The sequence below is a fragment of the Monodelphis domestica genome, chromosome 4 (assembly GCF_027887165.1).
Source record: "Monodelphis domestica isolate mMonDom1 chromosome 4, mMonDom1.pri, whole genome shotgun sequence".
NCBI lineage: Eukaryota > Metazoa > Chordata > Mammalia > Didelphimorphia > Didelphidae > Monodelphis > Monodelphis domestica.
In genome coordinates this window covers 143,444,806-143,462,427 of record NC_077230.1, presented here as the reverse complement: position 1 = coordinate 143,462,427, position 17,622 = coordinate 143,444,806, and the positions used below count along the sequence as shown (strand labels likewise).

General features: G+C 35.1%; 1 protein-coding gene across 5 annotated transcripts in view; it reads right to left on the bottom strand.

Annotated features, from left to right (window-relative positions):
* Positions 1-17,622, bottom strand: part of ARHGAP15 (Rho GTPase activating protein 15) — an 892,738-nt gene that overhangs the window by 774,255 nt on the left and 100,861 nt on the right. For all 5 annotated transcript variants that reach the window (XM_056793814.1, XM_007494120.3, XM_056793815.1 and 2 more), the window contains exon 3: positions 276-344. In XM_056793814.1, the coding sequence (XP_056649792.1) occupies positions 276-344 (69 nt within the window). The remainder of the gene's footprint in view (positions 1-275; positions 345-17,622) is intronic.

Genomic DNA, 17,622 nt, shown 5'->3' with positions numbered 1-17,622 from the left:
TCACCAAAGAACAGGGTTTTAAAGCAGAATTGGTGACCATTGCTGAATGAATTATAGAGAGTAATGAAAATGAAGACAAAAAAGTCATGGAGATATTTAAGGAGACAGATAGGAGTATATTATTAATGTATGTAAGATCAGATTAAGACTGTATAAGAAAAAAAATTAATTTGTCTATGATTATTGTACAACATATTAAATTATTTCTGTATTTATTAAAAATGTCATCTTTAGCTAAATCAGAATTCAACCCTTAAAATAATGCAAATGCTTACCAATTGTTCCAGAGGGGTAATGATGTCCTTCATGACATGCTGGGAATGATTTCTCCTGTGCCGAGAGATCTGCAGAAATATTGATATTAGTTGTCAATTTGGCTATGTTTAATTTAATTAGACAAAGACTTAGTATCTGCTACACATGAGAGCCTGTGCTGTGTAGGAGGCAGCTGAGTGGCAGGGTACATAGACCTCCTTGCCCCCCGCCCCCAATCAAAGACCTGAGTTCATATCTAGTCTCAGATACTTATTAGGTGTGCGGCTTCAGGCAAGTCTTATAACCTTTGTTTACCACAACTGTAAAATGGGACTAATAACCAGGTTATTTTGAGGATTAGAGGGTGTTTATATAGCTCTTGGCACAGTGCCTGACATTTTGTAGGTAGCATATAAATACTTACACCCTTCTCTTCTCCTGGGTGAACCACAGAGAGAAAAAGTTCAAAAGTTCCTCTCTCAAGGAGCTTATATTCTTAACTGTGTACTGGAATAAGTGAGCTTATTATTATTATTATTATTATTATTATTATTATTATATGGGGAGATGAGAGGGTTTCAAGGAAGAGACCATTTGAATATTGAATGAAGGTAAAGATTTTGGAGGACAGAAATTAGAAGGAAGCATCCAGTCACAGGATAGAGCATATGCAAATGCATAGAGATAATGAGTAAAATGTTGTTTAATGCCAATATGGCTAGAGAACAGACTATTGTGAAGGCCAGAAAGGTAGAATAAAAGGTGAATAGATTTAGTGCTGGAGGAGACCTCACTTATGCCTCATATGAAGAAAAATGAAGCTAAGAAGATTAAATGACTTGTCCAGGCACACACAGCTAGTAAGTGGCTGAGACAGAATTTGAACTCAGAATGTTCCTGACTCCATCCAGTGCTGTGGAGTAAAGGCAGATTTTGATAGGCCTTCATTTTCAGACCCAGGAGATTTCCTTTTTATCATAGAAGGAATCAGAGCAAGGCAAGGGAAAATACAACACAATAAAACACAAGCAGAGGGGGTGATTTGTAGAGACCTCTTCCTTAGGAACATTACTTTAGCAATTTTATAGAGGAGAGGTTAGAGGGAAGAGAAACTTGAAGCAGAAACTCAGAGAGGAGGCTATTATAATTGGCCAGGCAAGAGGAGAAAAGGAAGTGGATATACAGTATATTGAGAGAGGATAATTGACAGATCTTCCCAATTGATTGAATAAGTGGTGTGTATTTGAGGGAGAGGGAAATGGAAGACTTTGAGGCAAAGCTATAATGAGATTCCGAGCACCCAAGGCAAATTCAGTTGATGTAATAGATAGTAGGAGTGACTGAACCCACACATGATTGAGGCAGATTCTAAGTAGAGGTTATAAAAGCCAAGGAATATCAGGACCAGGAAATTCAAGGAGAGGGGATTGTGGTAGAAAATGCAACTGTGAGCAACTTCCTGAACATTTTAGGAAGGAGGGAAAGTGACCTAAAGGGCCCTGATGACAAGAGCAAGGATTTAGGTGGTCTAAAACGAACTGTGAGAAGTGTATAGGAGTGGTAGTGATTATTTTATTGTAGTGACAGAAAGTGATGGGTTTGAAAGTGGGTACCTCTTCCTCATGGCCCTGTGGGTCAGTGGAAGCAACAAGAGGAGCAGCTGGTTTTATAAAGGGTACTAATACATATTTCCCCTCCTTTGGCATAAGTAGGCAGAGGGATAGTGAGACATGGGAATGAAATATAGCATAGATTTTTTTTTCAGTCTATTCATCAGTTTTCCTAATTATTTTCTTTAATCATTCTGCAAAAATGCTACTAAAAGTGAAGGCTTTCTGGGAGGGGACAGGGAGAAAGGTGAAATATAGGTGATGTCACAAACAGAGGATATCAATAAAATCTATTTAAAACAAGATCTGAAGTGCTTTCAGTCTGTTAATCAGTCAATAAGTATTTAAGTGTTTCAAGCATTATTTAAGCACTAGGGACACAGCAAAGACATTCACTGCTCTCAATGAACTCACATTTTAATGGGGGAGATAACATGCAAATAAACTATATATATGCATACATATACATATATGAATATATGTTTAAGAAAGATACAGTGTAAGGAGAGGCAGACAGAGACATCTCAAAGAAGGTGGAATCCAGCTGAGGTAGAATTTGAAAGGAAGAATTTTAGGGTCAATGTGAATTTGTGATTTCAACATTAGCATTTGAGAAGGCAAAACTGAAAGGGCAGGCATGTAAAGAATGTAAAGGCTAATGAGGAATAGGAATTAAGTTTGTTATAAGAAAGGTTAGGGGCAGGTTGTTGTTTATCCTTCATTTTTGAAGAGGACCAATGAAGGGAGGCAGAGTTCTAGGACTCTCTCTTCCACTCATCAAAGACCAGAGGCAGGACAAAAGTCAGGAAGACTGGTGATGGCACTGGGTGCAGTGTATGACCTTGGCCTCTTTGTTGTCTGACCAAGTTCTTACTCCCCTGTGGCATCTGCTTCAGCCACTCTCATGACTATTTGTAACAGCTTGTTGTTTGTACTGTATTTTACCAATCGAGATTTATTGACGAATAGGAGAGGTTATTCAACTTGTCCAGGCTTACAAAACTAGAGACAGGATTCAAATTCAGGTCTTCCTGACTCCATAACCCTTATCACCTAGTTGTCAGGGTGCCTTCACTTGAAACAGAGAGTTTAGACAGGAGAGTCTAGGAAAGATGAGCTTCTTGGAAAACATTCTTTTAAATGTTAATGGGACATACTGGTGGAGATATCCATGAATGAAGTTAATTAGAATTGGGATATTTAAGTTTAGTAGATGGCTAAGAGCTAGATAGACATAGCTGAGGGTTGTCTACATAAAGGAAATAGAATCATAGGAATGGATGAGAATAAAATGAAAATAGTTCTATGGAGCATTAAACTTGATAAATAATTTCCTACAAAGAACCAGGGGTGATGTGGTATGAGATAAGAGACAGATCTTTTTATTTTTTTCTTTTTCTGGGCTTCTATACTTAGAATGAGAATAATTACCCTAAATTTCAAAACAACTCATTTTAAAGTTGGTTAAGAAATAGCAAAAACTCAAGTTTAGTGAAATTAGTTGTAAAGGGGGCATTTTCATTTATATGTGCTTTATGCCCTATTCCTTGCTGTTCCAACTCTTAAGGGACTCAGTCAGGTTTTTATTGGCATGAAATCATTGTTGCTAGCCTCAATAAAACATTTGAAATAATTACAGTCCTGTTACTAAGTCATAGAATATATTGGTCTCTCTCAGGCTGGGATTTCAATATCCTAACCCAAATATGGATAATAAATGCAGTTACCCCCCACTAAAATGCTAGTCCAATGTCTCATCTTGATCTGCGGTCCTAAAGACTATGTCAGTAGTAGACCCAGAGTACTGACCTCATGCTTCTTGTTTTTCAAATACATTCAGAGAGTGATAGTAATTTGATTTTTCACCATAGCAAGTCACAATATTAACTAGTAAAACATAGTTAAGGAACCTCATTTATATGGCTGGAGGATTGGAGAACTTAATTTAAGATATTGAAGTTGTATTAATATAAGTAAATATATGCATACCTGCACCTCAGGTATCCCCTCTAGTGATAGAAGACATACAAGAGTCAATTCCTCTTGGGTGCACAGAGATATCATTTTGGGTATCAATCAATTAAAGAGAAGCCAACTCAAAAGCAAAACTTTACCTAAAGCTCATTTTTTGGAGCAAAGCAAAAATCATTTACAAATATTTTATTAATTTTTTCCATATTTATTTTGGATAGGCAGTAAATAATATCATTCTACTAGCAGGCAATCTATTATGCCCAACCAAAATTGAAGAAGTTGATATGAGACATTTGACCTTATAACTTTCACACTAATTGCATCTACCATAGAATTCAATATCTATAAAAATATATGATCTCAAATTAAGGCAAAGTCAATAAAATTCACTTACAAACTCTGGAAATTCTGAATTATTTTAACTAACATATATAACTATACATGCACATACATAAATGTGATTCAATTTTTTTTCAAACAGGTGGCTAAGAGGGCTGCATTATTTCAAGTCAATTTGTTTTATCTATTGCTTTTGTTTCAAGCCAACATTCTAAATAAATTTTTGGGCTCAGACCTAGAATCAACTTACTATCACAAATATCCAAACTATGATATTCAATAATTAAATAATAATTACGACAGCCTACAATTTTCATGACATAAATCAAGATTTATGTATACTTAAGTTTATCCATAATTCTATGGATTTTTTTTCTTTGTAACTCCTATTTTTAAAAACTTTTTCCTTCTGTCTTGGAATCAATATGTTCTACATATTGATTCCAAGACAGAAGAGCAGTAAGGACTAGGCAATGGGGTTAAGTAACTTGTTCAGGAACACAGAGCTAGGAAGTATCTGAGTCCAGATTTGAATCCAAGCCATCCTGTTTCTAGGCCTAGCTATCAAATCACTAAGCTACCTAGTTACCCCCACTTTTGTAACTCTTCAATTGTCACTATAATGAAGGAAGTAAGACAATTCATCAATGGAGCAAAAGCACAGCAGTTTTGTATGATATCTCAATAATAATGATAATTCTCTTTGTATGATCCTCAATTTTCATCCAACTATATTTTGACTCATGAATTTCAGTGTGGAGTCTATACAAAGTCAAGAAATTTAGAAGATGGCTTCCTACATGGCATATTTATAGGAGAATATGAACAGAGGATGGACTAAAATGGATGGATTGTCATTTTTAGCAATGAAGTGATGACCACAACAATGAACATGCATAACCCTAAGAATATCATAATTTCAATAATGACCTATATTTTACTCAATAAATTATTTCTTTATTCAATCTCTGAATTCTAAGGACAATAGAACCCAATTATTCAGTACAAAGTTTTCTCAATCCCATAATCTAAATACTACATAAGGCTTTATACATATTCTCCTTTTTAACATTAACTTTAGTGGGAAATGATTATTAGCACAAGAATTTAAATATAGTTTGACCAAAAACATTAATCATGCTATACTCTTTAACAGGGAAAAAAAAAACTAAAGAAGCCTGAATAAATTTAGTTCATCTGTAATGTCTATAACTGCTAGAGTTCCAAATGTTCTTAATTAGTATATAGGCCCAGCCTCTAAAAATAGCTGATCATGTATGTACGCAGAAAACACATTTTCAGTATACAGAGCCTTCATGTTTCTTTGTTAATTTTAATACTTTAAAACTCTGAAATCTCTATTATTTGCTTCTCACCAAAATTAGTACCCTGAATAAATTGCCAGTTCTCAATTCAAATTCAACTTTTCAGAGAAAAAAGTATAAAAATAATCTTCTATACAATTCAGTTTCTCTGACCTATTTATGAAGAATATCACTTAACAGTTTCATTAGGGATGAGTAACAGCTGGTGACATGGCTGTGTCCTAAAGTGTTTTTCTCTCTCAATATTCTGCATCTTAAGCAATTGAGCCTTCATAAGAAATACTTTCGTTAGTGGCAGTCCTTCCTTTGGGGAGAAAAAAATGTCAGACCACATTGTCTGTATTTTGCAATCTTGTTTTCAGTGGTGTCACATTCCTATTTTATTAGCACGTCGAGTAAACTGGAATGATTTGCTGATGCTATTGAAAGAACTTCTAGAGAGTTGCCTTCTAATTGGGGTTTCTCATGAAACCTACCATCAATTCAACACATATCTGGGAAATATTTTTAATTGAATCAAATTATTTTCTCTTCCTTCTCATCCCCCACTTCACTCAGAAATTCAAAGATTGTTTTTTCAATCACAAAAATGAAGTACTTGGACTATGTAAGACATTTTTTCTTTAGATTCATTATCCTTTCGTTCGTTTATATATATATATATATATATATATATATATATATATATATGTATAACAATTAGGTTTTTCAAATATCTCTTTCTTCCTTAAAAAAACTGAATTTAAAATCACCATTCCAAAGTATCATCATAATTCCCCCCCATCCCTTTTCTATTTGACCCACTTAAAGAAAATAAAACCAATCGGAGTGATTGGTACTTGAAATATTGCCTACTATAACAATAACAGGATTTGTGCTTATTATTTTTCCTTGTGTAGGAGGACCCACTCTGAATATCATAGGAATTTATACATTTATGTAGACATTCAACAGAAAATCTCTCTTTTAAACAGATTATCATATATTTTTAAGAAAGTTTATTTCTTATGGCTTAAGACTGAAACAAAAAAAGGAAAAGATAAAATTTATCTGAAAAATATTACTGGTTTGTCTCAGTATATTCCCAGACTTTCATGGAGGTACAGCTTCTATCAACAAGATGTAGAGTTATGGATAGAAAGCAAAATTTGTTTGAGATAAAATTTAGTTTTCTTTTTCATTATTACTCAATATTTCAATATTTCTCAATTTCAATATTACTCAAATATATACTCAAACATTAATGAGGTATTGACACTTCTGTTCAATTTTTTTTTCATTTCCTTGGTCAAAAAATGTGTATATGTGTGTTTTTGTTTTTGTTTGGTTTTTAGAAAAGAGCCAACCAACAATTAAAGACCAATACTGAAGTGAGGAATGCTTGGAATGGAGAGGTTTGGCAAAAATATACCATTGTACCACACGCACTTTCCTTTCTCCCAAATGTCAAACATGGCAACCTAAGCTTGTTTCAAACTTGTTTATGACAAATCTATGTGGTAGGTACTTGTTAACAAGAGCACTGGAAAGTCTAATTTAAAGCATTTGACTTTGCTAAGAAGCCAATTTTCTAATTTTCCTTCCATTCAGAGTAATGTAAATTATATTATAAGGCTTCAGGGAGAGACTCAGTCAGAGTGGATAGAGCAAGAAAGACTTGGATTCTTTTCCCACCCCTTAAACCTAATAGTATTATGAATCTAAGCAAGTCACTTAACCTCTTCTGGCCCTCAGGCAATTCTCTTGGACCATATGCTGCAGAGCAGCCATCCATCTGTATTGGTTAAGGGAATTCCCTTTCTGGAAATTTCCTACCCCCCAAAATCCTGTTTAGATCACCAAGAAGAGAGATGTATAAACCTCTATTGCACAAATGTAGCTAATAATAGTGATCATGAAAATGAATTTTACAAATTAGAGCAACATGAAATTCCCTCATCTGGCTAAGGTATAATGGCAGCCAGTGTATAATTCATATTTGAAATTTTCTCCTCCTGTCTTCCATACTCTTTAGTTAATATTTTCTGATCCCCTGTAACAAATTATTTTCTAGTCTCTTCCTTCATGTTATTTGATTATGTCTTGCCAATCTGAAATATAATATTCTCTATAAGCTGTTTCTCCCTGAAAACAGTAAAAAGTAAAAATTCAGGGACCACCTCAGGGTCATGCTGAAGATGGCTTATCAGCAGTTTTTTGATTTGATGAGCATTCTTCAGTCAGCAACAATGTCACCTGCAGCATTCAAAAGCTGCTCAGTGAGTCCTCACAAATCTCTGGTTGAGTCTAATTTAGTTAAATTCAGCCTGGGCAACAATCCCTTCCCCCCTTACCCCCCACACCTCCCACTCCAGTTAGCCAAAGGGAACCCCTCTACTTCTGGAATGACTTTAGCCTCAAAGAATCCTCCCAAGTGTCCTAATTTCTGCTACACGTTTCTCTCAGAATAAAACAAGTCTAGTTCACAACTCTAATTTTAATAAAATTAATTATACGTGATACATAGATATGCATGCACATTTGCTGACCACCCTTGCTTGCTTCTTCTAGTTCCTTCATTTCATTCTTCAGATGCTTCCAATTTACAATGTTCCTCTTCAGGAATTTGCTCAGACTTGGAGGTGCCTTTAGAAAGTTCTTATAATTGGAATAGAACTTACTGTTTCTTTTGTCACTTTCGTAGAGTAAGCTGATTGTTCATATAGTTGCAGTTATATATAGATCACAGATTGAGAGTTAGAAGGCACCTAAGGGATCATGTGGGGCAGCCAACTCCTTTATTTAACTGATAAGGAAACTGAGGGGCAGAGAGGTTCAGTGACATAAGTGGGATCACAAATAGAATGAAAAGATAGAATTGAGCTTCAAATACAGGCATTCTGACCCTAAATCCAGTATGTACTCCATGATACAAGACCAGGCAGAGCAAGGTTTGGGTGGGCTTGGGAGAATGACTACCAGAAAGTTGGGAAAATATTGGGGTCTACTGTGCTAAACCCCAAGCATTTGTTCCTGTTTATTTTTTTCCCTCTCAAAACACGTGCATATGACCTATCTTTTCATTGAGATGCAGGGGCTAATGTAAGCAGAATGCCACATATACACTCAGATATACTTTTTGAGTTCATTGACTTTCATCAATTGTTTTTCTTTGTTTCAAGGGAAGGTAACTGAATAGTGGAGGGAGGTTCCAGGGGGCTATAGTTAGAAGTGACAGATCCTAAAAAGGCATTAACTAACCTTTAAAATAAATTTCAGCAATCATACTTTTTATTCCTTTGTCTATGCCTAAGGTCACATCCATTTTGTCAATCATTTCTAAATTGGTAGTAGGAAATACTAATGGTTAATACAAAGACATGTTTATATATTATATGCCAGGCCCAGAGTAGACATCAGAAGAAATGTTTTGTATGTATTAACTCATTTAATCCTTACAACAACCTTACAACAACCATGTGAGGTAAATGCTACAGGTCTTACTATCTCTCCTCTAACAGTTAGAGAAATTGAGATCAAGGGAGTTTAAATGAATTGCTTGTAGTCAGAAAGCTGGTACATCAAAGTTCATTTGCAGATCTTTCTTCTCCTCAACTCCCAAATACTCTCTACTAAGTGACTCTAACAACATTAGTACCCCAAAAGTCTTTCGAGGTTCACACAATCCAGTGTTGGTTATCAGCCATAATACTCATTAATAACATTCTTATATTTGGTTAATTAAAATTGTCCACTTATTCCTAAATTCCTTCACTAAATAGAAGCATTTATTTTATCAATACGGACAAATTAAAATAGGAAATTGAGAAGGTGATTTCATCAATAAGGACTGCTAATCTGGTTCATTACTTTGGGGTCTGAATTATGCACATTGACTGCCTTAATTGAGCAAATGAACCAAGCCATTGCCAAGTCAGCACTTGACTATGCTGTATAGACACTTCTGAATCTAATTTCAGGGTGTTTAGCTGTCTGGAAGATAGATATTTTTTGCAATGATAATATTCCATATCTTACCCCAGAAATAAGCTTCTTTTCTCTTTCATAGGAAATTTAACAAGAAATATCAAGGGGAAAAAAAACATTTTCCCCTCTTGCTGTGAATACCTAAATAAAACTGTTCAAACACTGGAGATATTATCACTTGGTTAGAGAGACTAGGCTCAAACACTTGGATTAGCAAAAGGAGCAATAAAGATCCAACCACGAACAGCGGGATTTCAGGAGTTTACCTGTATCTATCCACACAGATACTTCATTATATCTTAATGTCACTTCAGAAAGGCATTTGCTCCCTGGAAATTCTATGCCACAGTGCTGAAATGTCACTTCTGAAAGGCACTACCTTGCTGGAGGCAGGCACAACAACTAGGAACAATGATATCCCTGCCAGGGGTTAGCAGCACCCTCCTCCCAGGGAGTCACTTAAAATAAGCACATTGAACACTCTCTGCATCTTTAGCAGATACCCAGTAGCAATACCTCCCTGCTTTGCAAAATTTATCCTTCCAGGTTTGAGCAGACTAAAAACCCACCTTATGCTGCTTGAGAAGTAATTTGAGTTCTGAAGGTTGGTCCAACTCAGCAGGGCTGAAGGATGGCACTTTTCCTTGGTCGTCGGCATGTTGGCTCAGGCCAGACAGCTGTTAGGACATTCTCCTCTGGGAATCTTGCCCTCAACACCCACAGTTGATGCACATACATGGTCTACTGGCTGCCTACTTCCATGCCCATCTGTTCAAATGGCATGATGCCCACTCACAAGTTGGCTGGATCTTTGCCCTTAGTGTGTAGGTGCCAGGCAATGATGGGTTTAGATGGGCAGCCTGCATAACACTACAAGTGACAATTTCCCCCCCTCCCTGTTCAACAACCTCATTCTGTTTGCACTAAGGAAGTAGAGCCTTGTACATAATGATCCCACTCCCACTCTAGTATTATATATGTGGACATTTGTGCACCCTTGTAGACATTTGGACATTTTTGTAGCCAAACCCAAGATACACAGTCCTCTACTGACAACAAAGATGAAAGGGGAAGAATGCACTGTTATTTGTATGATTTCTAACATTGAAATAGGTTGTGCTAGGAAAATCCCAACCACCTGGAGTCCATCAGAAGATCTTTACCATAGGTATTAATTTCCACATATGCAGTGGTGGCACAGTGGATAAAGAGCTGACCTCAGAGCCAAGATCTAGGTTCAAGTCCTGTCTCTGACATATACTGGCTGTGTGATTCTGGGTAAGCCACTCAATCTCTCTATGTTCTTGGCAGCACTATAAGTATCACATTATAAGACTATAAGTGGCAGAGAAGGTGCCAGCTTACATCGGTAGAAGGAGTTTCTTCATCTAGTTCTCTCTATCAGTGAAATCACAGATCCCATCCATATTTTTATAATTCCCAAAGACATTTTCATAAAATGAGAGGGCACCAAGATCTTTCAGAACTAAAGTGGGATTTTTCTAATATAGATCAATTCACATGACAAGCATTTTTCAAAACTCAGCTGTATGACAGGGACTGCTAGGTTCTAGGGACATAGAGACAACAACAAACACAGTCTCTGCCTTCATCAAACATGGTCTACTAAAAGGAAACGTCATAAATATCTATGTTTAGGAATAGACTTTGAAAGGCCAGAATTCACCACAAAAAGGGAATTCACCAGGAAGTTTTAAACTAGTTGGAAAAGATGTGGTCTCATCAAGAAATCACTGTCCCTTGAATGAATCAGAAAGAAGATTAATGCCTTGGAATCTGTAGTTGTAAGAGGAAGGTCATTGCCAATATGGCTTCTAGTCCAATCACATTTGATACCCTATAGTGCTGCAAAATCCTGGCCCTCCTTTTTTCCTCCTGTAGTAGGTGCCACTGTCTAGTTTTTATTTTCTCAGCACCTCAAGGTTTCCTACAATTTCCCTGTCTCCAGATTCATGAATCTATTCCTCTAGTCAAGAGCTGGTATCTTCTTCTGGTCTATTTCTTGGACTCACTTTTGAATGTCATAATTTGGGGTGGTCTTCATTTTTCATCCTGCCACATAGCATTTGCACTTCAGAAAAAGTGTTTGGTGTCAATGCATCTTTTACAGTTTTTGTGATACTTTGGTATCAGTTATTTTCTGATAAATTAGGTAAAGGATATTTTGTGGCACATAGATAAGTCAATACAAGATGAAGGGCAACCAAAAATATTAGAGTAGTTTTAAGATATTAAAACTGAAAATGCACAAATCATGGGACAGCTTAAAACTGCACTAAGTCTTTTGGGACACTCTGGAAATATATATGATAGACAAATTGCCAAGATATGAATTCTTAACATGGGGTCCATGAACTTTAAAATCTTTTATAATTGTTATTTAAATATTATTGATTTCCTTTGTAATCCTACATGTTTTACTTTTACATATTTAAAAACGATATTCTGAGAAGGTATCCTTAGTTTTCAGCAGACTGTTAAAGGGTTCCATGACACAAAAAATATTAAAGAACCCCTGTTTTTAATACTTCAAATTGACAAGTATTTGCTGTAGAGAGAGTTTGATCACTGTGCATTTTTTGTATCAGTGAAATTAGAGATGTAGACCACAACAAAAAGGAAAAAAAACATGGGTGGAATGGAATGTTCCCTTTCACTGAAAATGTAAAAATAAATAAAGAAAAAAAATTAAGAAAATGGAGCACACCCAATGGTGGCCTAAGTCCTATATTTTTTTAAAAAAAGGTCATCCTCTCTAGGTATTTATTCATACCTGAGAAATTATCCTGACTAGAGGTCAAAATGAAATGCAAGAGCAAAGAAGAAAGCACAACTCCCTCCAGCCTTCAGTAAACCCATAGAGAAAAATAGATTGGCAAGAAAGGTTGTGACTTTAATGATCCAAAGCATATGAATGCTTGTTAGCAGACAGCAGACAGACGTAAATGAACAACAGTAATGCCTGCCTCAGTAGCCCTGCCGATAACACTCAATCCAATCAGGGGACAGGAGAGCTTCAGGTCGAAGGTGCTGGAAAAGCTTATCCTATATATTTATTTAAGCGTGATTGAATTCAGGGTGTTGTCAGTTTCCTCTTGAGAATGACTATCCAACATGTACCCATGATCTTTCTTCCTGAGTATGCTTTGTTGAGTCAGTTAGTTATGTGTGACTACTTGATCTGTTCTCCTCTGTGTGCGCTGCCAAATCCCTGAGTCCAAGTTTCAGAGGATCAGTGCCTAAAAACTTTTGGCTCAAGAATCAAATTAGGCTTCTCTCTTGCCCTAGTCAGGAAAAAAAAAGTCTAAATACCCAGTGGCCAGAACCAAGAATTCAAAATTGGATCTGAATAGAGCTGTCAGATGCTGAAGTGAAGAAATATCTTCTGCTTGAAGTCAAGGCTAGTTCAACATCCTTAGTAATCAGAAAGGACTTTTGCAGATACCTTCATTGGTCATATTAGCCTTTATTTTTTCTGAGTGCTACAATCAAACCTCTGCTGGAAAAAATATGATCTAAAAAGACTTGATATTTTATCAGTAAATTATACCATCATCACCCATCCACTTTTTTTCTAGACAGAAATTCAGAAATCAAAATCAACTCGTTCCAAGCATTTCCTAAAAAGAATTTTTCAAAATACTAAGAAATGTAAAATAATTAAAAAATATTTAGAAGAACCTCAGTCTGAGATTGTCAGGCAAGTTTCTGAGCTTTGAGCAGAGAGAAGGAAGCAATTTGGATCAAGGAAAGCCCATGAAAGTTTCTAGGGTTCTGGTGCATTTGTACTACCAGAAATAACCAGGAAAGAAATTGATCAACATGCAGTGTGAAAGTGGTAGAATAGTCATATGGATCATCAAGCTAAAATATATTCTGAGAAGCTGCTAATCCCAAGGGAAACACTTAATTTGATTATAAATGAACAAACCCTGGATACACTTTCAACACCAATGATCTGATTGTGTCCATTCTCAAGGGGACAATAATATCTGAAAACTGTGTTTTTTTTTAATGGAACTGCAATTTTAGATCAATGAAAAACACAGTCTTGAATTCTTCACCATCTAGGAGTCCTCCTTCATTTGACCTGTTTGATATATATATATATATATATATATATGTGTGTGTGTGTGTGTGTGTGTGTATATGTGTATGTCTACAGATCACATTAGCATAAATATACATATTGTGAGTTGTCTTGTAAAACAGAGGACCTTGGGTAGAGAATTCCTCAGTTCCTGTGTGTTTGTGAGTTGTGAGAAGATGCCAGGAAATTGGCCTGAGATAGACTACTGGAGATAATAACTATTAATAGTCACTGAACACAAACTGGACTCATTGTTGAAAGTCATGTATGGCTCTGAAGTTTTCCCTCTTTCAAGGGAAAATGTTTTCTTATTTGTGAGAAAGCTAAATCCTCACAGTACAAGCCAAGCAATTAGGCTCTTCTCTGAGTAAAAAAAAACAATTGGTTTAGACAAATTCATGTCTTAAAACTCAGATTTCATTACCTCAATAAATATAAATTACTAATTTTAGAGAATATTTAGCTTTACTTACAGCATAACAAATTTCAAGTTAGAAGGGTTAGGTGTTACCTACCAAAATTTCTCATTTTTTCAGATGAGGAAACTAAGGACCTGAAAAGTGTAGGCACTTGCCCATGTTACATAGATAATAATAGACAGGGATGAGAATTAAACTAAGGTTATCTGACTTGAAATATAGCCCTTTTCCCATTGTATGTTGCATAGTTCCTGGCACATGGACTTGATTTGTACCATTCTGTCTCTATCTCCTTATTTCCTTTCCTCCTTTATTTCTCTCCTTGGGTGGTAAATTGGACTAAATTGTCTCTGAGGCTTTCTAAAACTCCATGGTATATTCTATTCTTCTTCTTTTTAAACTAATGGTTAATTAGCCTTGAAAGTGTTTGGAGGTACATAATGGAAAGGTTTCTGGATCTATAGTTGGAGAACTTAAAGATTCAATGATGGCTTTGATATCTATTAGCTGTGTAACCTGGGATAAATAACTTATCCTCATTGGGTCTCTATTTTTCTCATCTAAAATTAGATATTTTATTAGATGATTTCTAAATTCAATTTTAAATGCAAGTTTATAATCTTAAATTCACGTTTATCCAAATGAGCTCTACATTTTATAACTTCTACCATCTTTTATGATTGTCTTCTTTATTTTTCTTAAATCCTTACCTTCCATCTTAAAATCAATACTGTATATTAATTCCAATTCAGAAGAGTGATAAGGGCTAGGCAATGGAAGTTAAGTAACTAGTCCAAAGTCAACAGAAAGGAATTATCTGAGACCAGATTTGATCCAAAGACCTCCCAGCTCTAAAACTGGCTCCCAATTCATTGAGCCACCTATGTACTCCTTTCTATCTTTATTTTCAAATCCTCTTCTAATGAGAATCTTATCCTATAGAAGTCAAATCCTTTTCCTCACTTTCAAATTTTAAATCTATTTGGAAATGAGGAGAATAATTTTTAGATACTTTGTTCTTTCCTCACAAATTTACTCCCTTAGAAAATTAACTGAGGATGAAACAAATACAAAATCACCATATATCCTTCTTCAATTAGATTATAAACTCCTTGAGGGTAGGAAATCATACCTTATATTTCTTGAAAACATCTAGTAACAATACTAACATCTGCTTACTACACTCAATAATTTTACAGATTGACTGTACCAATAAGAAGCAAGAAATTCATGATGTTGGCTAATGGGATATAATTTGTAGGTCTATGAATGAATCTGAAGGTCTCCTATATAATGATTCATAAAAACCGAGGGTTGTAGATACATTAGTGTCATAGATATCATGTAGCATGCTAATGATTAGAATTCAAAGAGTAATAATTTTAAGAAGGAAAAGAAATATACCCTTATGCTATCTTCAATTAGATGAATATATCATCAACTTTACATGAGGGAAAAGAAATAAGAGAAAGTTTCCAGGATTTTGCACAAAAGCTAGCAAAATATCCAGAAATTCTGAGTGAATTATATGACCACAGAATTGGAAATGGTAATGTAACTAATAATAGTCATAAAAAGAATCCTTATTAGATACACCAAATACATACATAGTAGTTTTCTTGTTCCTGGTAGTTTTCCAATTATTTTAAATCTGCGAAGCTTCTTCAAGCTAAATCTTACTACTTCTTTTTAAAAAAATCTAATCTTTTAAATGAATTTTTTTTTATTTTGATAATTTTAATAATTATTTTTTGACATTTTATGATCCATGTTTACTTTTCCCCTTCAAATCCTTTCAACTCCCCTAACTAAAAAAACTATTCCTCTTTTAATGCAGCCCATAATACAATAACTTTTTCAGATGTACATTCATAATATTATAATAATGCAAGTAAATATTAAATGTAATATTAATTAAAAAAAAGATTGTGGTTGCCATCTATAAAATTAACTCTCAAGTCACAAGTCTGTTAGTAGCTCTTAACAATTACGTGTTAATCAAAATTGAGATAAAGTAAAAAGAGGGAAATGTAGGAAGAAGACAGAAAATATCATCTAACTAAAATGCCCTAAACTGAATCAGAAAGCCAAAATCAGAAGCCCACCAAGTTGCCAATGTCCAAAAAAGCCTTGGAGTGCACAGCAGTCACCAGAGCTCCGACTCAAGCCTCTCATTCACCAAAGCACCAACAAAGAGAGAGCCCCCCACATCCTGCAATGTAGGCACAAAAAATGGGATGCAGGGTAGGAAGAGCTTGGGGAGGATGAACCCAAAAAATGGATTCTATCTACACAATATCAACTCATACTTACTTAGTAGAGCACTAAAGCTCTCAGGTCTTTCTGAGACAATCTTCTTTCTAAGCATAGTTCCATAATTCTGTACTTTTAAGCAAACATTTTTGAGTCTCCAGATAAGACATTATGTTTATTTTTATCTATGTTTCCATCTATAAAATTTTATTTTATTAAACTGATATTTTTGTTCTAATCTGGTAAGATTCTTTTGGATCCTGATTCTAACAACTAATATGCAAGCTTCCTTCAAATTTTGTGTCATCTGAAAATCTGATTATCACTGTGCTATATCTATGACTTTATTCAAGTCATTGACAAAAATATTAAGCAGCATAGGGATAAGAACCCTGCTGTATGTTTCCTTGCATGTTAACAGCAAGCTATTAAAAAGTACAATTTGATTTCAGTCATTTAACCAATTTTATGTCTATCTAAACATATGACTGTCTCTCTTCTTTCAAAATATAATGAACATGGAAATATATCATATGATAACATAATGCAGTCTATATTATATTGCCCATCATCTTGAAGAAGGAGTAAAGATGGGAGAGAGAAAGAGAACATAGTTCTCAAAATATCAGAAAATGATTATTAAAAATTCTATAAATACTTTAAAAAATATTTTGTAAAAAAGACATACCACTATCAATTTTTCTAGCCCACATCTCCTTATCTTTTCCACATGAAATGTCTGGAAGATTTTTCCAAATATTTAGCCTCCCAAAATTCATTCTCTGGCTTTCTGTAAATAACCAGAACCCTTCAAATCACTTCTATAACTTACTCCTTTTTCAACTCAATTTCTTCTCCTACATTCTCTAGACCATACCATCTTTCACTTAGAAGACAAAATGATTATGACAAAATACTTCATTAAACAGGAGTGACACAGAAGTCCCCAGACAACCCAAAAATATACCACTTAACCATCAGAAGCTTAGGATTCTATCCCTAAGACCTAAAAGGAATATCTGTACCCTAACTCTTAGAGTTTTAACCTAATAAAAATCATTTATGATTCAGTAAAACTTAAACTGAAAAAAAATCACCTACTAGCTCCATTTCTCTTACAAATGCACAATTTATGCAATGCAGTCATCAGTTTCTTTTTTTTTTAACCCTTACCTTCCATCTTGGAATCAATACTATGTATTGGTTTCAAGGCAGAAGAGTGGTAAGGGCTGGGAAATGGGGGTTAAGTGACTTTCCCAGAGTGACATAGCTGGGAAGTCTCTAAGGCCAGATTTGAACCTAGGACTTCCCATCTCTAGGCCTGGCTCTCAATCCACTGAGCTACCCAGCTGCCTCCAGTCATCAGTTTC